This window comes from Schistocerca piceifrons, chromosome X (genome assembly GCF_021461385.2).
Source record: "Schistocerca piceifrons isolate TAMUIC-IGC-003096 chromosome X, iqSchPice1.1, whole genome shotgun sequence".
In the NCBI taxonomy this organism is placed as follows: Eukaryota; Metazoa; Arthropoda; class Insecta; order Orthoptera; family Acrididae; genus Schistocerca; species Schistocerca piceifrons.
Genome location: NC_060149.1, coordinates 738208179 through 738232086, shown reverse-complemented (window position 1 = coordinate 738232086; position 23908 = coordinate 738208179). Strand labels below are relative to the sequence as shown.

At 45.9% G+C, this 23908-nt stretch overlaps 1 protein-coding gene across 1 annotated transcript in view; it reads right to left on the bottom strand.

The window, feature by feature from the left end:
- Nucleotides 1-23908, bottom strand: part of LOC124722684 (dopamine beta-hydroxylase) — a 165676-nt gene that overhangs the window by 35947 nt on the left and 105821 nt on the right. The window contains exon 3 of the mRNA XM_047247826.1: nt 22443-22709. Coding sequence (XP_047103782.1) covers nt 22443-22709 — 267 coding nt within the window. The remainder of the gene's footprint in view (nt 1-22442; nt 22710-23908) is intronic.

Here is a 23908-nt window from a genome sequence, read left to right as displayed (position 1 = left end):
CAATAACCGTTTTCACACAGCAGGTGGCAGCACTAGCAGTGAAGGGTATATAAAGCGTTTCAGTGGGGGAATAGCAATAGGAAAAAGTGCAATCGTTGTTGTAATACGGAAACCGAGCGATTTATCCGACATCCAAAAGGGCTCGATTATTGGCTTTCGGACCAAGGGTGGAAACATTTCCGAAAAGTCTAAGTTTGTAAACTGTCAGCGGGCCGCTGTGGCAAAAGTATATTGTGCATGGCTAAATGGAGCTATTCAAAACCGTGGTTCACCACGGGTCATAGATGACAGAGATGAACGACGGCTGCGGAGATGTTTACTGGCGAATAGACGTCCAACTTGAGCAACGGACCGCCCAGAGAAACCAAGCGGTTACCAACAGTGTCTCCTCAACGACCGTTCAGCGGACGTTGCTACGTATGGGACTGCATCAGGCGCCTGTTTCATGCACCCGTGCTGACTGCTGTTCATAGGTGACGGAAGCTAGAATTTGCACGCCAGTATCACAACTAGACGTCCACTGAGTGGTGACAAATGACCTTTTCAGAGGAATCACGTTTTATGCTCCATCGAACAGATGGCCGTTGTACTGTACGGCATCAAACGTCTTAAAGCAAACTCCCAGCACGCGTTATGGTCACGGGAATGTTTTCGTGGCATTCACTGAGCGTTATCGTCATTTTGGAAAGCACAATGATTAACACAGTGTACATCTATTCTTAGGGACCATGTCCACACCTACATGCAGTTTGTTGTTCTTCTCACGAAGGCATCTACCAACAAGACAATGCAGCGTGTCACACAGCTTGCAGTGTACGTGTGTGGTTCGAAGAGCACCAAGATGAGTCTACCGTACTCCCCTGGTCACCAAACTCATTGGATTCAAATCCAGTCGATAATTTGTGGGACTATCTGGATCGGGCTGTTCGCACCATTGATCTTCGACCGAGAAACCAAGGGCGGCTGGTCGCGTCACTGCACATCCCCGTCGCTACCTTCCAGAACCTCACTGTCACTCTTCCTGCACGTCGCGCAGTGCTCCACGCTGCAACATGTGGTTATTCAGACTTCTGACAGGCGGTCACATAAGTGTGAGAGGAAATGTAATTGGCCTCAAATTTCACCCCTGGTCCGTAGCTGGGGAATGTGGCACATGCATGATGTGACATCGCCACGCTTTGCTGCAGATGTAAGACGTCATCTAGCGCGTCAGTGTGGTACAAGATGGAGAGGCTGAGCACAGCCTGTACCTTGGCTACCAAAATCACGTAATCTCAATCACCTGCACTTTTCTGCGTGGGTTCGCGTCAAAAGTTAAATTTACAGCATTCCCGTCGAAGAACTAGAGCAGCGAATTGTACAGTATTTTTAAGATTTAAGAGATAATCCGCGGGTGTTTGAAAGAGTTCCTAGCTCGGTGCAGAGACGAGAGCAGTATTGTGTCCAAATGCGAGGATGACATGTGGAACACATTCTTCAGACTGTACGAATATACAATAAGTTGTAATATGTAGCGACTTGAAGTAGTGTTATATGTTTTCTAAGGCGGGACATGGCTTCACTAGAGCTCAATTAGGTGGATATTTGTTCGAAAATTTTACACTACTAGTCATTAAAATTACTACACCACGAAGATGACGTGCTACAAACGCGAAATTTAACCCACGGGAATAAGATGCTGTGATATGCAAATCATTAGCTTTTCAGAGCATTCACACAAGGTTGGCGCCTGTGGAGACACCTACAACGTGCTGACATGAGGAAAGTTTCCAACCGATTTCTCATACACAAACACCAGTTGACCGGCGTTGCCTGGTGAAACGTTGTTGTGATGCCTCGTGTAAGGAGGAGAAATGCGTACCATCACGTTCCCGACTTTGATAAAGATCGGATTGTAGCCTATCGCGATTGCGGTTTATCGTATCGCGACATTGCTGCTCGCGTTGGTCGAGATCCAATGACTGTTAGCAGAATATGGAATCGGTGGGTTCAGGAGGGTAATACGGAACGCCGTGCTGGCTCCCAACGGCCTCGTATCGCTATTAGTCGAGATGACAGGCATCTTATCCACATGGCTGTAACGGATCGTGCAGCCACGTTTCGATCCCTGAGTCAACAGATGGGGACGTTTGCAAGACAACAACCATCTGCACGAACAGTTCGACGACGTTTGCAGTAGCGTGCACTATCGGCTCGGAGACCATGGCTGCGGTTACCCTTGACGCTGCATCAAAGACAGGAGCGCCTGCGATGGTGTACTCAAAGACGAACCTGGGTGAACGAATAGCAAAACGTCATTTTTTCGGATGAATCCAAGTTCTGTTTACAGCATCATGATGGTCGCATCCGTGTTTGGGGACATCGCGGTGAACGCACATTGGAAGCGTGTATTCGTCATCGCCATACTGGCGTATCACCCGGCGTGATGGTATGGGGTGCCATTGGTTACACGTCTCGGTCACCTCTTGTTCGCATTGACGGCACTTTGAACAGCGGACGTTACATTTCAGATGTCTTACGACCCGTGGCTCTACGCTTCATTCGATCCCTGCGAAATCCTACATTTCAGCAGGATAATGCACGACCGCATGTTGCAGGTCCTGTACGGGCCTTTCTGGATACAGAAAATGTTCAACTGCTGCCCTGGCCAGCACATTCTCCAGATCTCTCACCAATTGAAAACGTCTGATCAATGGTGGCCGAGCAACCGGCTCGTCACAATGCGCCAATCACTACTCTTGATGAAGTGTGGTATCGTGTTGAATTTGCATGGGCAGCTGTACCTGTACACGTCATCCAAACTCTGTTTGACTTAATGGCCAGGCGTAACAAGGCCGTTATTACGGCCAGAGGTGATTGTTCTGTGTACTGATTTCTCAGGATCTATGCACCCAAATTGCGTGAAATTGTAATCACATGTCAGTTCAACTATAATATATTTGTCTAATGAATACCCGTTTATCATCTGCATTTCTTCTCGGTATAGCAATTTTAATGGCCAGTAGTGTACATTTAAGATACATTTGCACTAACTACAACAATATTTCATATCGAAGTCAATGACGGCTCGAAACCACGAATTCTAAATTATCTCACAAACGGCTCAATTAAGGATCTAAGTCTAATGCAACGTACTTTCACCTATAACAGTTTTCCTAGTTAATTATGACACGCCCTGTATGGAGCGGTATTATACGTAAGGTGATTCATCTAAGCTGTTCACCTCAGATATATCGCGGACCGTTTAAGCTACCGTAATAATGTTTTCATCCGCATGAATTGTAAGAAAGTTCTCACTAAAGGACGTGGTTCAAATGGTTCAAATGGCTCTGAGCACTATGAGACTTAACATCTGAGGTCATCAGTCCCCTAGAACTTAGAACTACTTAAACCTAACTAACCTAAGGACATCACACACATTCATACCCGATGCATGATTCGAACCTGCGACCGTAGTGGTCGCGCGGTTCCAGACTGAAGCGCCTAGAATCGCTCGGCCACACCGGCTGGCACTAAAAGAAGTATAATCTTCTTTCGTAGCTATATTAATTACAGTTTTCCCTATCAATGTCAGAAGCCTGAATAATCACGTTATGCAATGCCTGTGTTGGTCAGAAGTGTGATGCGTGTACCTTCGGACATGCATGCATGTCCTAATAACATTGCATCGTACTTCTGAACAACATAGGCATTGGAATATCGTATTTATCCGCCGACACCGGCCAAGCGCTTTCATTTAAAATGTTTCCCCTGTACGGGAAAATACATAATGAATGTACGAGTACAGGTTGTAGACACAGGGTTGGCAACATTTCGAAGTTTGGGTCTGGCCATGAGTCGTGCTCAGATAGTCTAAGAGTAGGGCGACCGCTCGCGATAAGCAGGAAATACGGGTTCGAGTCCAACTCCGGCACAAATTTTCATGGTCGTCATTCCATTATACAGCAGATTGTTGCCCATATTCGCAACTGCGAATACATTGCATTTAAGAGTCAATGAGGTTCTGGAGGGTACCTAGAAGGATGTGAAGCTATGTCGACTCCACTGCAGTGGCTAGCTCCGCTAGGTTTCACGGTTGAGAATCCACGGCACGAACAGCCCAATCGAAGTGGCCCACAGACACTCGGTAGAGTATAAAACCGGAGAGTTTGATGGCCAAGGAAGTACGGAAAACTCATCCTGGTGCTCTGGGAAGCACGACCCTACATTGTGGACTGTGTGACACGTTCCATTGTCCTGCTTGTAGAGGCCGTCGTGCCGCGGGAAAACAAACTGCATGTAGGGGTGGACATGGTCCCCATGGATAGATACATACTTGTGTTGATCCATTGTGCCTTCCAGAATTACAAGATCACCCAGGGAATGCCAAGAAAACATTACCCAGACCATAACGCTCCCTCCTTCGGCCTGGATCCTTCCGACTATTGTTGTACGGTGTTTGTTTTCAGACGTTTCACGCCATACATACAAACGACCATCTCTCTGAAACAGCATACAACGTTATTCAGCTGAAAAGGCCACCCGTCTCCACGCAGTGGACGTCCAGTCGCCGTAGTGGCCTGCAAATTTCAGCTTTCATCGTCGATGAACAGCGGTCCGCATGGGAGCATGAAACAGGTGCCTGCTGCGGAGGTCCATATGTAGCAATGATCACTGGTTGGTCGCTCAGGAGACGCTGTTGGTAGCCCCTTGGTTCATCTGGACTGTCAGCTGATCAACAGCTGCAAAACTATTCCCCCATACACGTCTCCGCAACCGTCGTTCACCCCTGTATGTGTGGCCCGTGGTGTGCCACAGTTGCCTTGGCGTCAGTTTTGGATAACGCCATTTTGCCATCCAAGGTATGCTGTAACCACAGCGGCACGTGAATAGTTTGTAAACTTAGCCGTTTCGAAAATGCTTTCAAATGGTTCAAATGGCTCTGAGCACTATGGGACTTAACATCTGAGGTCATCAGTCCCCTAGAACTTAGAACTACTTAAACCTAACTAACCTAAGGACATCACACACATCCATGCCCGAGGCAGGATTCGAACCTACGACCGTAGCGGTCGCGCGGTTCCAGACTGAAGCGCCTAGAACCGCTCGGCCACTCCGGCCGGCGAAAATGCTTTCACCCTTGGTACAAAAGCCAATGGTCATGCCCTTTTGGACGTCAGACGAATCGCTGTTTCCGCATTACAAAAATGACTGCATTTTTTTCCGGGTCCTCCCAACTTGTTTTATGTACTTCTAGTTCTGCCACCTGCCATCTGTATGTGGTTATTGCACACTGACGTCGAACATAGGCAGTACCCTCATTTCTGTGATTGAACCGTACAGTTATGCGATATTAGTCAGTAACTTACGACTGTCAAATGCTACTATGGAATCGATGGATCTAGGAGGGCCATATTCAACGCCATGGGCGACCCCGTGTGACTTGCCCTCGGTCGTGTGGGACAGTACAGCCACGTCACGTATCTTGAGTCAAGAAGACTAGTACCCACACGGATAGTACGACTACCTATGGAATAGCACGGACTATCAGCACGGCCATCATTGTTGCAGCTTCCCTTGACGCAGTAACAGAGAGAGTCACACCAACTGTGAAGACCCAACAACACTACTGAATACGGGAGTAGTTCAAATGGTTCAAATGGCTCTGAGCACTATGGGACTCAACTGCTGTGGTCATCAGTCCCCTAGAACTTAGAACTACTTAAACCTAACTAACCTAAGGACATCACACACATCCATGCCCGAGGCAGGATTCGAACCTGCGACCGTAGCAGTCGCACGGTTCCTGACTGCGTGCCTAGAACCGCGAGACCACCGCGGCCGGCACGGGAGTAGTTCCATGTAGTTTTATCAGAAGAGTCGCGGTTCTGTGTACAGTATCACGATGGATGAGTCGGTGTGTGGGGGCTATAAGAAGAGCTAACGTTGCTGGGTTGCATTCGTCATAGCCACACAGGCCCTGCACCTAACGTGATGATATCGTCTGCTACTAGGTACACAACACGATCACCTGTGCTTCGCATAACCGGTAATTTGGGAGGCAGGTGTTACATTTCTGACATGTTAAGGCCGGTGGATCAGTCTTATCTTCGAGGTGTCTGTAATGTTATCTTTCAACAAGATAACACTGGAGTGTATAATTAAACTTACGGTACTCCGAGTGCTGCAGTGCGGGCTGTATACGTCGCACGACGCTGAAACATCATAGATATGTTCATTCGTCGATACTGAAAAAAGGTCCAGTTTCTGCTACCATGTGAAAATATGGCGGTGTAAGCAGTCATAATGTGATGTGGGCGCTGGATAAGAGGAGGAACTATCAAATACATGATAACGGTGGTTCTGGCATGTTCATTAGGATATGGCCGCAAGTTACAATATGAGTACAATATGGTCTCCCGACTCAACAACATGCTGCATCTGTAACACGGCATAGTCAACAGTTACTCACAGCTTATCCTATGTAATCAGAGTTATATGTCGACGTGTGCTATCCTTCCTATCAGATAGAGTCCAGATACATCCCTGACGGAGACGAACTTTCATATATTCCCACAAGCAGAAGTAATATGGATTTAGATCGGACAATCTGGAAGGCGACATTTCTTGAAATTGCCTACAGATGAAACAGTCGTTACCAAAGGTTTCTCGAACCAAAACTTTCACCCGGCAGGCGACATATGGTGCCACTCCATCTTGCATGAAAATAGTGGTGTGCACACTGTTGCATTCTTGCAGAGCTGAAATCACATGTTGCACAAGGAGGTCCTTATCACGTGCACATGTAACTATACTAGGAGGGGGAGTTGGAAAATAAGTTTCCCCTGTCGACTGTGGGCAGAGTTGTGTGATATGGGCGAAAGACGACACGGCAGGTGAACGCGCACGTGCAAGACACCGATACACCATTGGGTAGAGGTCGACCGCAATCAAGCAGATGGCGCTGTCGCAGTGCCTGCGCAAAGCGGAGGCCAGCCGCTCCGTCTTTTCCCGGAGGTGTAGAGAGGAGGTGCGTTTTGGAGTCGTGGTCAAAGGCGGAAGTGAGAGCTGTTATCCGCTATGAATGGGCACGTGGAGTATCAGGCACATAAATTCATAACCGCCTTGAGGTGTATGGGTTAGGTGTGATGTCGAGGCAAATGGTGAGGAGGTGGTGCCAGCAATTTAGTGATGGACGTCAGCAAGTGCAGTACATACCGAGACCTGGACGGACGCGCACGGCCACTACAGATGCAAATGCCAGGAAGGTGGATGACATGATTAAAGCGAACCGGCGTGTCACCATCGATGGAGTAACGGCAGAACTTGGAATCGGACATGAGCGAGCTCACAAGATCATCCATACGTTCTTCGATACAGGAAGGTGTCAGCACGATGGGTGCCCCTCCAACTGACCCCGACACGCATGGAACAACGCATGGCGTTCAGCCTGGAACAGCTCGTGCGTTACCATGAATCTGGAAGTGACCTTCTGTTTCGGATCGTGACGGGGGATGAAACGTGGGTCCACCACTACACGCCCGAATCGAAGGCAGCATCCATGGAGGGGAAACATCCGTCGTCATCTGTCCGAAAGAAGTTCAAAAGCACTCTGCAGGTAAAGTGCTACTCACCGGTTTCTGGGACGCCAAAGAAGTTTTGCTGCTGGACTTTCTGAACGATGCAGCCATCAATGCTGTGCGGTACTGTGCCACTCTGTCGAAATTGAAAGAGGTGATTCGGAAAATGCGGCCTGGCCTTCTCAGATCTGGTTCTGCTATTGGATGACAATGCGAGACCACACACGGCGACGGCAACGCAAAACCATATTGCAACTCTTGGTTAGGAGCGCTTACACCATCCGTCTTACAGTCCGGATCTCGCACCAAGTGACTTCCATCTGTTTCCTGCTTTGAAGAAGACTCTCGACGGAAGGCGCTTTGGCAGCAATGCTGACGTCAAACAAGCCTTTCAACGCTTCTTCCGTTTGCAACGCCCTGATTTTTTCCTGGAAGGCTTTTTGAAGCTTATAAAGCGGTATGACAAATGTCTCAATGTAGTTGGTAATTATGTAGAAAAATAAAGATATGTCTTATCTTTAATGTCTCATTCTCTTTTTTCCTTTCACGCACAACTCTGACCACAGTCGACAGGGGAAACTTATTTTCCAACTCCCCCACGTAGTAACAGGTTCAGGAGGTGTCATCTCGAAGAGAAACTGACCGAGAATGAAGTAGTCTGTGAAACCACACCACATGGTCACATAAAACGAGTGCAGTGGATGTTCCTGCGCAACAAATGTGCCTCGTCTGTGCAAAGAATATCCCTTGGCCACCCGTCATCCATTTCGATGCGTGCCAAAAAACGAACGGCAAAGTCAAGACGTCGTAGCCTATGTCGGGGCTTCATCTTGTGCATATTCTGAATCTTACAGGGATATCAGTATAAAATGCGCCACAAAATCTTTTTAAACAGCTGACCATGAGAGAGACATTTCTCATGACACAGCCTGAGTACTGGCTGCAGAATTTGAGGCATGTGCTGCACGGTTGGCAATTGCTACAGCAGCTTCATCAGCAACTGCCATGAGAATGGGCCGCCCCCTCTCCCTCCTGCAACATCTGATTCATCTGCTTCTTCAAATTTCTTGATCATATTCTTTAGCCCATTTTTCGACATGGAGCCTCTTCACGGCTGTGTCGGCTATATTCTCGCAATGCAGCGCTGCTATTGCTGCCTTTCTAATAAAACAACTTTACCATCAGTGCAAGGTCTTACCTCTCAGTGGCCATTGCGTTTCGTACGGAAGACTTCAACCTTCTTTACCTTTTACACCAACTGTCACTCGACAAAAGAAATCAACACACGTCGCCAAGCGACAAACAGCATACTGACGTAAAAACAGGAAACATTTCACATTGTGACTACTTGCAGCGCCATATTTTCACCTGGTGGGAGAAAGTTGAACTATTGTTTTTTCAGTATACTCCTTGAGTGCATCGATTAATGAACATACCTACGATGTTTCAGTGTCCTGTGATGTGGACAGCCAACACTGCAACATTCGGAAAATGGTCAGTTTAATCACAACCACACGATTTGTTGCCTGTAGTGTCCTGATCTACCTCGATCTACTGCTACTGCTAGTCTGGATAGCACATTCTCCAGATCACTTATCTTGATGAACTCTGGCTCACAGCTGAAGCAGCATAGAATGACATAAACTGTACGTGTCTTCATAGCACAGTTAGAACCGTTATTGCTGTCAGAGGTTAAATCTCCGTGTACAAAAAATTGCACTTTGTATACTGTCAAATCTCTTAAAAATTTCATCATATACAGGGTGTTCGGAAATCCGTTACAGATTTCTAGAATTTGTAGAGAGAACTGGGTAGACATTGTTTTGAATTGGAATACATGTCCGGAAACGTATCGTTTCCATGCTATAGCAGTTTCAAAACAGTCGGATAGGCTGATGTCATTCGACGTCAGTCCTACCTCTTTGGCATGGGTCGAGCTCCATTCACGTGTCTGTGAACGTTAGAGCAGCTGGCCGAAGTGGCCGAGCGGTTCTAGGGGCTACAGTCCGGAACCGCGCGACCGCTACGGTCGCAGGTTCGAATCCTGCCTCGGGCATGCATGTGTGTGATGTCCTTAGGCTGGTTACGTTTAAGTAGTTCTAAGTTCTAGGGGACTGATGACAGCAGCTAAGTCCCATAGTGCTCAGAACCATTTGAACCATTTATGAACGTTAGAGCAACATGGTTGATTACACGTTTGCCGAGTACACCTTCTGTATGGCGAAGTTTACGGTCATGGAAGAGCTACTCGTCACCTTTATCAAGATCGTTATCCAAACTCTAACATTCTGCGTGGTGTCTGTTTGTTCTATATCGTGTCTCCCTACCACTTTCGCGCAACGACGCTCTGAGCGTGTTTTTTAGGGAATTGACTTGTTTGAACCTGGGACCTGTTGCTGGTAAGGAGACGCCAGACCACACATGACATGTAGAATTCAGAAGAGTTTAGTGAGACTAGCGATGATATAACCAAATACTTAATGATTTCAGCGTCAGCTCCACTGCACTCCCTGTAAAAGAATCTTAATACTAACTAAATTTAGCGGAAGTGGTTCAAGGCTTTCCTATTTTTAGTTAGCTGGTAAAATAACGTCGAAAAAGCAGTTAAGTTTACCATTGGAAATTTTATTCTATTCACAAAAAATAGTTTATAAATTGCACTATTGATAAAAGGAAATGTTTTAATGCAGGATGGTAAAAACCAACTGTGTTCAACAAAAATGTGAACGAATATTCCCTGAGTGGGTTTCCAAGTTCTACAATGGATCGAAGGATGACCTATGCCATATCACATCTATAATCTAGGTTTAAATTAAGTTTCACAAAAGAGAAAACTATCAAAATGGTCTACAGTGACCCTCAATTATCTTTAATTACTTATCTAAGTTGTCGTAAATTACAGTGGCTGATGTGGCTTCTCAATAACTATATAACAGAAAAATCATCGCGTTTCAGATTTTTACTTCAAGTGGCAAATGTGACCACCATGAACTTTAATTGACGATCGACACTAGTATTACGCAAAAAGGGGGTGTAACAGATGAGACTTCTGCAGTTCTGAGTGAAGCTTTATGCGCTGTTATGCGGCATCACGTGCGTTCATTACCTTTTCGGTGCTCGTCGGGGGGGGGGGGGGGGGGGGGGGGGGCGGGCAGCACAGCTCCGCTCACCTCGCCGTCTCCGAAGCAACTCTCTCCTAACTTCTCCTTACTACCATTTACCGAAGTTGGTTTTAAAAAAAAACTATCTGGCTGTGTTTTCATCTGATCAATCAGGGTCTCAATGTTAACCTTAAGCTCCGCCTACAAAAATTCTGTCTATCCAATGAGAAACGTTATACTTTTCGTGGTGGGGCAATGTTTTTAAATTTTGCAACGTAACAGAGACGCGAAAAAGTCTCACGCTAAAACTTGCAGCTGGTGTGGTCCTTTTAGCGTTATCGTAAGATCTATACTGTTCTCCTGGAGGGCTCTATCTTTTAACATGGGCTGGGGGTGGTCCTGACGCAACAGAGACGCGAAAAAGTCTCACGCTAAAACTTGCGGGTGCTGTGGCCCTTTTAGTGTTATCGTAAGATCTATACTGTTCTTTTGGAGGGCTCTAGCTTTTAACATGGGCTGGGTGTTGGTCTGACGTAACAGAGACGCGAAAAAGTCTCACGCTAAAACTTGTGGCTGGGGTGTCGTCCTAGCGGTTAGCTGGCGACGTGGGTGTCCGTCCCTTATCGTAGGGCCTTCTAACGTAACACGGTTCTGCTCTCGGCTTCTGTTCTCGTTTCTCCCCTCGGAACTGCGTCTGTCTCACGGTGGGAAGGTATGACATGCATTTAGGCATTCTTGTGTTAGTCTGTGGTATTCCATTTGCTCATTCGTTACTCGTATTACTTTGGTTAATTTAATGTCACGATTTATTCGGAGCTATGTGACATACTACTGGATTTGCTTATCATGTCAGGGTTTTCATGGAAGGTGTTGGATTTGCCTGACACCTTACAAAACGTTCGGCAACACCACATACCGTTTTCACCTAAATTACGCAACGGCTTCACGAAAGCATCAGATTTACCTCCAAGGAGACGCGGCACACCCGAATTGGGAAGACCACACTATAAACAACAGTTTTTGTGAAAACTGATTCAGCTTCCTTTTTGTTTCTTTGGTTACTAATGACTGGAATTCCAGGGAAATGTGTGTGAAATCTTATGGGACTTAACTGCTAAGGTCATCAGTCCCTAAGCTTACACACTACTTAACCTAAATTATCCTAAGGACAAACACACACACCCATGCCCGAGGGATGACTCGAAACTTCGCCGGGACCAGCCGCACAGTCCATGGCTGCAGCGCCTAAGACCGCTCGGCTAATCCCGCGCGGCAAATTCTAGAAAAAGCGATGTACTGGATCACACCTCATAAAATACTTGTAAAAGTGGTTGCATTACCAGCAGGTTTCCAGTACATACTTATGAATGGACTGAACTAAAAACAAGATGGTGGACACAAAGTCAACTTTACCATCTGACGATGGGCTCAGGCCCGAAACTAGTAATGGTATAATAAAATCACTTCAAGAGAACTTGTGACTGGTTGCAGTACTTCCTATAGTGTAATAATAGACCCGATTATTCAACATGTCAACAAAGATCGGAAATAATTCTTTTTGGCGTTATTTACACATTTTTTGGGTGTTGTGGTGGGCTCACACCGAATTTAACACTATTTTCTCTCTGTCGGAGATGAATTATCTGTCGGTGTCCGCCTGCTTAGCTAAGTGGTAACGTGCTTGCCTACCATGCAGCGGGCCCGGGTTCGGTTCCCGACGGTGTTGGAGATTTTCTCCTCCCGTGGACTGGGTGTTGTGTTGTCCTCATCATCATCTCATCCTCACGGACACGCAAGTCGCCCAATGGGGGGGTCACATGAAATAAGACTAGCAACACGGTGGCCGAACTTACACGGATGGGACCTCCTGGCCAACAATGCCATACAATCATTTCATTTTTTTGTAATCTGTCGGTAGGACATAACGTCAAATATGAGTTGCAGAGAAATTCGTTTTGTTATTTTTTGGCATTTGTGTATTCGTTATTTAAATTTATGTATTGTGTTTGTTATTGATCAGTCTAATGGACTGGCCATAGTTACGCACTACGCATCAAAGCTGGATAAATTTAGAGAACCAGTATTCTACAAAAAATATCTCTACTACATAATTCGCATAAAGACTGTCAGGAAAATTGAAGAGATATATTGACAACTATTTTTCCTTACACTCTGTGAGATTTTAGCAGGATACCGAGCGAATAATAAAGCTGCAAAATAAGTGGTACATTCCATAGGGTTCCCTGCCTGGACCATTTCTTCTAGTGAAACGTGTTTTTCTTCTTCGCTGACAATATTACGGTTTTTGTAGACCCAGATGAGGAACAAATAAAACTGTACGGTAAAAAATGCTGAGTACTGATTTTTGTTCAAGGTTGCAAGCTGGTAGAATGACTAACAACTGCAATTAACCTCAGTGCATCCAATTTCGGACATACAATACTGGCAGGTGTAACATTCTACGTCTCCACAACAGTGACAATTAGCGAGGGATGTCATATCAGATTTATAGGATTTAGAGTGCATGGAAAACTTTTGTTAAAGGCACATAATTTTAATTTCCTGTCAAAGACAAATGCAGCTCTCTGTGTGATCACAGTATCGCACGCAATCAGTACCTGTGATACGCTTACGTTGGTTTAATTAGCATACATTCATTCTTTTGCCGGCCGGAGTGGCCGTGCGGTTATAGGCGCTACAGTCTGGAGCCGAGCGACCGCTACGGTCGCAGGTTCGAATCCTGCCTTGGGCATGGATGTATGTGACGTCCTTAGGTTAGTTAGGTTTAATTAGTTCTAAGTTCTAGGCGACTAATGACCTCAGAAGTTAAGTCGCATAGTGCTCAGAGCCATTTGAACCATTCATTCTTTGATGCCGTATAGGTGAATATTTACAGAATACTCTGTTTTTTATAAAGCTTATTTGTAGCACACAAAAATGGGCATCGAAGCCATAGGTGATGTTGATTCACCACCATCAATCAGGTCACTTAGTACAATTCTGGTGATTCTTATGTTTAGTTCGCAGTATATCAACTCCATCATGAAACTGATTGTTGACAATATGCACTTGTTTGAAAAGAACAGTTGCATCTATTCAAAGAACACAAGACAGAACATTCATCTAACTGGTAACCAATCTATCTGTGGCGTACTGTAGCAAGTCTATCTCAGAGGGAGGTCGAGGGCGTACTACAACACGCAAACAAATTATTAGTAATTTATTATAACTTGAACATGGTAAATACTTAACTTTGGAAACGAGTAATTTCCTCACAGATGACGTGAAACTGATGCTGTCTCTGACGCTTATAACATCTGGAGCTTCATTACAGAATGGTAGTTTCACATCAGAATCTAATTGTTTTTAACACGACGTAATGTTCAGCATAACTGTTCGAGTCACATGCAGCCGGTTCTATACTACGACGGTCCTGTCATCGTAAACGATAATTACAGTTGATAGCTAATTACACAGAGAATGCTGATTACGTAGGTAGTGGGCTGAACGTCACTGTCTTCGGACGTAAATGACTTTCCGGCTTTGGTGGCGTAAGGAAACATTTGGAGTGGGGGGGGCGAGTCTTCGCCGACGACTCCTATTCGTTGTTGCGTTTGGCAGTGACTGTCTTTACTTGTGGTGCCATCTTGAGCTTCCAACTTTTGCTTGTAACCCCGTTTTGTGGACGACAGCACACTACCTATCTATCATTTTCAAGGGATTGCATAGCCTTTTCGATCTTTTTTACTATTGTTAGACAGTTTTTTTTCTTTGGAGGCACCGGGAATAAATAACTATGGCGACTTGCAGCGTGTCCCGTCCACAAAAAATGGTTCAAATGGCTCTGAGCACTATGGGACTCAACATCTGAGGTCATCATTCTGCTAGAACTTAGAGCTACTTAAACCTAACTAACCTAAGGACATCACACACATCCATGCCCGAGGCAGGATTCAAACCAGCGATCGTAGCGGTCGCGTGGTTCCAGAATGAAGCGTCTAGAACCGCTCGGCTGTGCCGTCCACATTTTGAATGGATTCCTAAAGGAGAGCAACAAATGAGGAAGACAACTTGGCAAATTCTCGAAACATCGTATACGGTGAATTACTATACGGTTGCCGTCCGAAGTGGCCGTGCGGTTAAAGGCGCTGCAGTCTGGAACCGCAAGACCGCTACGGTCGCAGGTTCGAATCCTGCCTCGGGCATGGATGTTTGTGATGTCCTTAGGTTAGTTAGGTTTAACTAGTTCTAAGTTCTAGGGACTAATGACCTCAGCAGTTGAGTCCCATAGTGCTCAGAGCCATTTTACTATACGGTTGGAAAACTAAGAAATTGCAAACAAAAAAACAGTCTGTCATTAACAAGCGTTAATTATCGATGATTTTTGTTGTATCGGCACCAGGCCGTGGTCTAAGTCATGTGTCTGCGCTAAACGTCTCGTCTCCTAATGCTGGAGACGTCTCCAGATGATGCAAGGACTTCATTTGTTGCTTTTCTAAATCAAGCTCGAGAGCCGGACTGGTTCCCGAACTTGACTCATTTCGAAAAGGAACTAACGAAGTTTATATGTACAAACAGTTCATTGCGTTGAGGTTGCTTGATTTCGACACGCAACTAACAAAGTCTTTATAGCCTCTGAGGATGTTTCCATCATTGGCAGACCAAACGGTAAGCTCAGAATATGCCACAGACCATAGCCTAATGCCCATACAACTAGGATGACCGAGAATGTCCAGTCACATTAATGGGACCACTTGTCACAAGCCTGAATAACCACATATTTCAGCGCGGACCGTCGCGAGACGTACGGGAAGAGAGTCATTGAGGTTCTGGAAGATACCGACAGGAAGCGGAGCCATGTTGACTCAAGTGCCGTGGCCAGCTGCACTATGTTTCACGGTTGAGGATCCATGGCGTGAACAGCACGATCGAGGTGGGATTTACTCCGGCAGAATCACTCACAGACGGCAGGTGGTAGCAGCACTAACAGTGGAGGATATATCAAGCGTGTCGGGGAGGAGGGGGGACGCAGAAAACAGTGCAGTCGTTGTCGTAATGCTGAAACAGAGCGATATATCTGACGTCCAAAAAGGCATGATGAGTGGCTTTCGGGCCGCGCTGGTTCAAGTATATCGTGCACGACAAAGTGGTGCTATCCAGAACCGGCGCCGAGGCAACTGTGGTGCACCACGGGCCATAGATGTCAAGGGTGAACGATGGCTGCGGAGATAGACGTCCAGCTGTTGAGCAACTGAGCGCCCAGACGAACCAAGGGACTACCAACAATGTCTCCCCAATGACCGGTCAGTGAATGTTGCTGGGTCTCCTCAACAGGAACCATGCTGACTGCCTGTTCATAGGCTACGAAGGCTGGAATTTGCACGCCAGTACTGCAACTGGACGTCCAACATATGGTGACAGGTGGCCTTTTCAGATGACACACGGTAAACTCATCGTGGTGCTGTTCGAATCGCCGGCCGTTGTGGCCGTGCGGTTCTAGGCGCTTGAGTCTGGAACCGCGTGACCGCTACGGTCGCAGGTTCGAATCCTGCCTCGGGCATGGATGTGTGTGATGTCCTTAGGTTAGTTAGGTTTCATTAGTTCTAAGTTCTAGGCGACTGATGACCTCAGAAGTTAAGTCGCATAGTGCTCAGAGCCATTTACTGTTCGAATCACTCACAGTTTCTTTAGTAGTACTTTTCGCTAACAATGAAGGACAGGCCTTTTCAGATGACGCACGGTAAACTCATCGTGGTGCTGTTCGAATCGCCGGCCGTTGTGGCCGTGCGGTTCTAGGCGCTTGAGTCTGGAACCGCGTGACCGCTACGGTCGCAGGTTCGAATCCTGCCTCGGGCATGGATGTGTGTGATGTCCTTAGGTTAGTTAGGTTTCATTAGTTCTACGTTCTAGGCGACTGATGACCTCAGAAGTTAAGTCGCATAGTGCTCAGAGCCATTTATTGTTCGAATCACTCACAGTTTCTTTAGTAGTACTTTTCGCTAACAATGAAGGACAGGCCTTTTCAGATGACGCACGGTAAATTCATCGTGGTGCTGTTCGAATCGCCGGCCGTTGTGGCCGTGCGGTTCTAGGCGCTTGAGTCTGGAACCGCGTGACCGCTACGGTCGCAGGTTCGACTCCTGCCTCGGGCATGGATGTGTGTGATGTCCTTAGGTTAGTTAGGTTTCATTAGTTCTAAGTTCTAGGCGACTGATGACCTCAGAAGTTAAGTCGCATAGTGCTCAGAGCCATTTGCTGTTCCAATCACTCACAGTTTCTTTAGTATTACTTTTCGCTAACAATGAAGGACAGGCCTTTTCAGATGGCGCACGGTAAACTCGTCCTGGTTCTGTTCGAATCACTCATCAAACGATGGCCAGAGGCGTACGGTAAACTCATCCTGGTGCTGTTCGAATCACGCACGTACGCTGTGAGCTGTATGACACGTTACGTTGTTGTACTGGTACAGCCATACAGCCAGGGAAAAAGAAACTACATGCAGGAGCAGACAAGATCTGCAGGGATAGATGTATTCTTGTGTTGATCCATTGTGCTTTTTAGATTGACGAGATCACCCAGAGAATGCTAGAAAACATTCCCCAGTCCATAACGCAGAGTGTTTCCTTTCAAACTTTTCACGCCATCTGTCTGTTAGAGCATAAAATGAGCGTCATCTGAAAAGGCTACCTGTCGCCATATGTTGGACCTCCAGTTGCGGTACTGGCGTGCAAATTCCAGCCTTCGTAGCCTATGAACAGGCAGTCAGCATGGTTCCTGTTGAGGAGACCCAGCAACATTCACTGAGCGGTTCTTGAGGAGACAGTGTTGGTAGTCCCTTGGTTCGTCTGGGCGCTCAGTTGCTCAAAAGCTGGAAGTCTATCTCCGCAGCCATCGTTCACCCTTGACATCTACGGCCCGTAGTGCACTACAGTTGCCTCGGCGCCGGTTTTGAATAGCACCACTTTGTCGTGCACGATATACTTTAACCAGAGCGGCCCGAAAGCCACACTTGATACATCTTCCACTGCTAGTGCTGCTGCCACCTGCCGTCTGTAAGTGATTAGTTCACGTTTTCGTCGAACATAGACGGTGGTCACATTAATGTGATGACTGGACTACGTAAATACCTGCCGTGAAAGCTTATACGGGGTGGTCCATCTGAAGTTTCGGATGAGATTATCTCGAAAACTATACATCGGGTGAAAATAGTGCGTAAGACAAGTTCGTAGGCTCAAAGGGGGACATCAAATGATACTACACGTGACCTCCAGCCCCCGCTCCCTTGGCTGGGATGGGGGCAACTTTTAAATCTTAAATGGAAACCCCCATTTTTATTGCAGATTCGGATTCTCCATAAAAAAGTAATCAAGTATCATAACGTTCATCTGCACGATGAACAAGTCAGTAAGAATGGCAGCACATTTACAATGAACATAATTACTAGTCATATATGTAACGGGAATTTTCAACACATGAATTTAAATAATCAGATAGTTTATAGCAGATGTGGTTAACAAGGTATTTCTTAATACTTTCATTTGAATCTGTAGGAAGTTTCGTTATATACCATTACGTATGATGGGAGTTCGTTGACGGAATACGAAACTCCCCTTAGAAATACAGATAGGGAGACAAATACTTTTCACAAGATTTTATGAGACGTTAAACACTAACCTTCCTTCTTTTATTATTTTTATTTATTTAATTGCAGTTGAGTAAGTCTCCTGTCATCTAAAACTGGTTTCGTCATTATCAACCAAAGATCTTTGAGAAGCTCTTTGTGACATGAGTTGTGAAGTAGTCCTACTGATCGCTTCTGCTAAATATATACTGTATCTACTTTTGCAGTATCGCCACAGGAGATAATTTCCTAACACAGTACGGACTTGAAATACTCTGTATATGCTAAAGTACTTGCTAACGAAATTTTCTTGTGCTTCAATCCAAGTGGCTGCCTTGAAATTTCTCGACGTTTTTATGAGTATTGCACTCAATATCTTCTAGAGAATTTCAACGTAGCCATCCGGATGGAAGCCCGAAAGGATTTCATTAGTAGTGTATGCGGGGAAAGCCTACATTCACAGCTAAAGTAGAGGATGGAACAAGGAAACGGGAAATTTTGAACGCCGCAGTGGCAGCAGTTATTCGGGACCGATACGTTGTTGCTGTGAACACGTTGCCATTTAGTAAACGAGCAGCAATGGAGGGGTTCGGAATGTTCTATCGCTGTAAGAACGTTTTACAAGCGGCGTGAAAAAGTGACTGCTGCGGAAAGGGTATTTCGACAGCGTTACCAGCTAGGACGTCATGGACGCGTCCCATCTGGTCGTGCGCTTACAAAGTGGGTGCGTAATTTTGAAGAAACTGGCGTACCTTCGAAAAAGATGCTTCCAGGTGGCGTACGTACCTCAGAGAGCATTGCAGAAGTACGAGTTTTCATCGAGAAGGGACCTAGCCGCTCCATTCAATGACATGCATCTGCGCTGCAGATTGGGCTACGAAACGTACAAAGAATACTGCACGAATTAAAGTTCCACCCCTATAAGTTACAGATTGTGCAGCAATTAAATCCAACTGATGCTGTGTCGCGTAGAGATTTTAGCGAACGGGTGTTAATTATAAAAAAAGGACGCCGATTTCATTAATAACATATGGACTTCAAAGAAAGCCGACTTCCACCTTAACGGATATGCCAACAAACAGAATTTCCGTTATTGTTCACAGGAAAACCCTTGGGAGTTTCAGAAGTGCTCAAAACATAGCGCCAAGGTTACAGTACCATGTCATGGTGTCAATGAAACTTACTTTTTTGAACGTGAGGATGGCACTGCGGCACCAGTAACATCCACTCGGTATGTTGATATGCTTGAAACACTTTTTACACCGACACTGAACGATCTCAGCATCGAAAACAAGTGGTTCCAGCAGAACGGAGCCACGTCACATACTGCTCGACAGTCGCTGGAATCTCTGTTGATCCATTGTGGACATGGGCCAACGGCTGGTCTAGTATTTAACATCGAAATTCGCCAACAACGGTGCAGAAATGTATCGTTGTTCCTATACCAAAGAAGGTAGTAGCTACAAAATGTGAACAGTACAGAATTCTAAGCCTAATATCACATGCATCAAAAATTCTCATAAAAATAGTTCTGAAGAGAATTGAAGAGAAGGTGGAGGATATGCTGAGTGAAGATCACTTTGGTTTCAGAAGGGGATTGGGAGCAAGAGAGGTGATTGTGGCACTGAAACTCGTTATCGAAAAGCAATTACAGAAAAATAAACCAACTTATATTGCCTTTGTAGCAATAGATGTTCAGAGTGCTGAGGAAAAGTGGAATAAAGTACAAAGACATCCGTGTGATACTCAGTTTCTAAAAGAATGAGGTGGCAGTAATTAGGAACTGTCACCAGGTACAAGAAGCAAATATTAGAAAAGGGGGAAGACAAGGATGTGCTCGTTCTCCTCTTATATTCAATGCTTACATCCAGTAAGCTATAGACCAAGTTCAAAAACTACTGAGGTGGGGATCAAAATTAATGGGCAGAGCCGGCCGAAGTGGCCGCGCGGTTAAAGGCGCTGCAGTCTGGAACCGCAAGACCGCTACGGTCGCAGGTTCCAATCCTGCCTCGGGCATGGATGTTTGTGATGTCCTTAGGTTAGTTAGGTTTAACTAGTTCTAAGTTCTAGGGACTAATGACCTCAGCAGTTGAGTCCCATAGTGCTCAGAGCCATTTGAACCATTTTTTTTTTTTTTGGGCAGAAGATAGACGTGCTAATGATATTGCTATAGTCGCGGAGACAAAAGAAGATCTAGAGGAAGTCGTCAGAACAATGGAAAAAATTCTATGCAATCAGTATGGAATGAGAATAAACAAGAAAACAACTAAAGTGATGGTATGCAGTACAGGAGCAGAATATGAACCTCTGGGAATGAGAATTAGAAGAGAGGAGCTGGAAGTGATAGAGGAATTTACTTACCTGGGAAGCAAAATCGCAAGAGATGGTAGAAACCGGAAAGAAATTGTGATCATAATACAAAAGGCCAAAACTGCATTTCATCGGAGATGGAATTTACTCACCAGCAACAACATCAGTCTCAAAATAAGGAAATGTATCATGAAAGGTTTCGTTTGGAGTGTGGCCTTATACGGATGTGAAACTTGGGCAATTGGAAGAGAAGAGAGAAGACGGCTAGAGGCCCTGGAGATATGGTGCTATAGAAGGATGATGAAGATCAGCTGGAGAGACAAAGTAACAAATGAAGAGGTATTTAAAGGAGTACAGGAAACCAGATCTCTGTGCAGGCACATCCAAACAAGAAGAGACAAACTTGTAGGGCATATCCTACAACACGACTACATCATTGGAACAATAGCAGAAGGAGCTATTGAGGGAAGGAATCGGCGGGGGCGACCAAGGATATCATACATGCAACACATCATGAATGACGTTGGATGTAACACATACGTGGATATGAAGAGAAAGCCAGACAGAAGAGAGGAATGGCGCTCTGCTGCAAACCAACCTCAGGATTGAACACTAAAAGAAAGAAGAAGACCAGTATCGACATTACATTATGCAATAAAATTATAAACAGCCGACCAGTTGCAACTGATAAAGAAATTCTTTACCTAGCTTTCGACAAATATAAATTTGTCTTCTTCAGAAGGTAACCTAAGGACAATAAACGTCATAGCTTACATTAGAAAAGTATGAAACTTATAAGCCAAGAATAAACTTTAAGACAAATTAGAGAACTCTTGCATTACAGAAGTATGATAACGACGACTGGTACTTACAATTTTACATTAGTAAGGACTAATGTACCGTCGCCGTTTTTACAATTGTCGGCATAGACCCATGTGTCAAAAATAAAATATAGCCCCAGAATTAGGGTTTGTCACGTTAATATAAAACAGCTCATGGATCTTGCAGAGCTCACAACCGACTGAGTGTAATCGGCGAGCGTAGTTGCTCTGAAAACAGGGCAAGTGGCGCTCGTGGCGAGAAACATGTGCCAATTGGCGTACAAAGGCAACGTGTAAATTATTAGTATTAATTACGTCCTTAGGTAGAACACAATAAAAAAAGGAAGGAAATTAACACCTGCCCTGTTTTCAGAGCAACTACGCTCGCCGATTACACCTAGTCGGTTATGAGCTCTGCATGATCCATGAGCTATTTTATATTAACGTGACAAACCCTAATTCTAGGGCTACATTTTATTTTTGACACATGGATCCATGCCGACAATTGTAAAAACGGTGACGGTACATTAGTCCTTACTAATGTAAAATTGTAAGTACCAGTCGTCGTTATCATACTTCTGTAATGCAATAGTTCTCTAATTTGTCTTAAAATTTATTCATGGCTTATAAGTTTCATACTTTTCTAACTTAAGCTATGATGTTCATTGTCCTTAGGTTACCTTCTGAAGAAGACAAATTTATATTTGTCGAAACCTAGGTAAAGAATTTCTTTATCCATTGCAACTGGTCGGCTGTTTATAATTTTATTACGTGAAACCGTTGCTGATGTGCAGCTATGTTTCAAATATTACATTATGCCATTTTCAGGCCCCCTATGCATCTCTCAGAAACAAACGATATTGGCATACTGGGCCATATGTTCCTCGACGTCGTGAATTCTAAACCGTATCCCGACTGCTTCCTCCGAAGACCAGATAGCAACATCTTGTACTTCAACAGACCTGACGTGAGGCCTCCAGAGAAGAAAAAAATACCTACGCGCCTGACAGGGGCTGAAGGTGCGCATTACCTGTACAATGTGGTGCTTGCGGCGCAGCTCCTGGGGCAGGCGCTGCACGTGGCACCAGTAGGTAGTGTCGGAGCTGGGCACCCGCACGTGGCTGGCGCGCACCTCCAGCGGCCAGGCGTCGGCCGGCAAGCGCGGCGCCGCGGCTTCATTGCGCAGGAGCTGAGCCCGCTGCATGGCGCGCTGCACGCCAGGGAAGCTCACGTTCAGACCCGCCACCGCGAACAGCCGGCTGCGTCCGCTCGCCCACACCACGTGCGTCGTGCCTTCCTGCACACCAACCACAAAAGCTTTTATTGACAGAGTACTGCCATACTAGATAGTGCCAAGAATTCTACACACTCGCAAAATACACTGCTGGCCATTAAAACTGCTACACCAAGAAGAAATGCAGATGATAAACGGGTATTCATTGGACAAACATATTATACTAGAACTGACATGTGATTACATTTTCACGCAATTTGGGTGCATAGATCCTGAGAAATCAGTGACCAGAACAACCACCTCTGGCCGTAATAACGGCCTTGATACGCCTGGGCATTGAGTCAAACAGAGCTTGGATGGCGTGTACAGGTACAGCTGCCCATGCAGCTTCAACACGATACCACACTTCATCAAGAGTAGTGACTGGCGTATTGGGACGAGCCAGTTGCTCGGCCACCATTGACCAGAAGTTTTCAATTGGTGAGAGATCTGGAGAATGTGCTGACCAGGGCAGCAGTCGAACATTTTCTGTATCCAGAAAGGCCCGTACAGGACCTGCAACATGCGGTCGTGCATTATCCTGCTGAAATGTAGGGTTTCGCAGGGATCGAATGAAGGGTAGAGCCACGGGTCGTAACACATCTGAAATGTAACGTCCACTGTTCAAAGTGCCGTCAATGCGAACAAGAGGTGACCGAGACGTGTAACCAATGGCACCCCATACCATCACGCCGGGTGATACGCCAGTATGGCGATGACGAATACACGCTTCCAATTTGCGTCCACCGCGATGTCGCCAAACACGGATGCGATCATCATGATGCTGTAAACAGAACTTGGATTCATCCGAAAAAAGGACGTTTTGCCACTCGTGCACCCCGGTTCGTCGTTGAGTACATCATCGCAGGCGCTCCTGTCTGCGATGCAGCGTCAAGGGTAACCGCAGCCATGGTCTCCGAGCTGATAGTCCATGCTGCTGCAAGCGTCGTCGAACTGTTCGTGCAGATTGTTGTTGTCTTGCAAACGTCGCCATCTGTTGACTCAGGGATCGAGACGTGGCTGCACGATCCGTTACACCCATGCGGATAAGATGCCTGTCATCTCGACTGCTAGTGATACGAGGCCGTTGGGATCCAGCACGGCGTTCCGTATTACCCTCCATAACCCACCGATTCCATATTCTGCTAACAGTCATTGGATCTCGACCAACGCGAGCAGCAATGTCGCGATACGATAAACCGCAATGGCGATAGGCTACAATC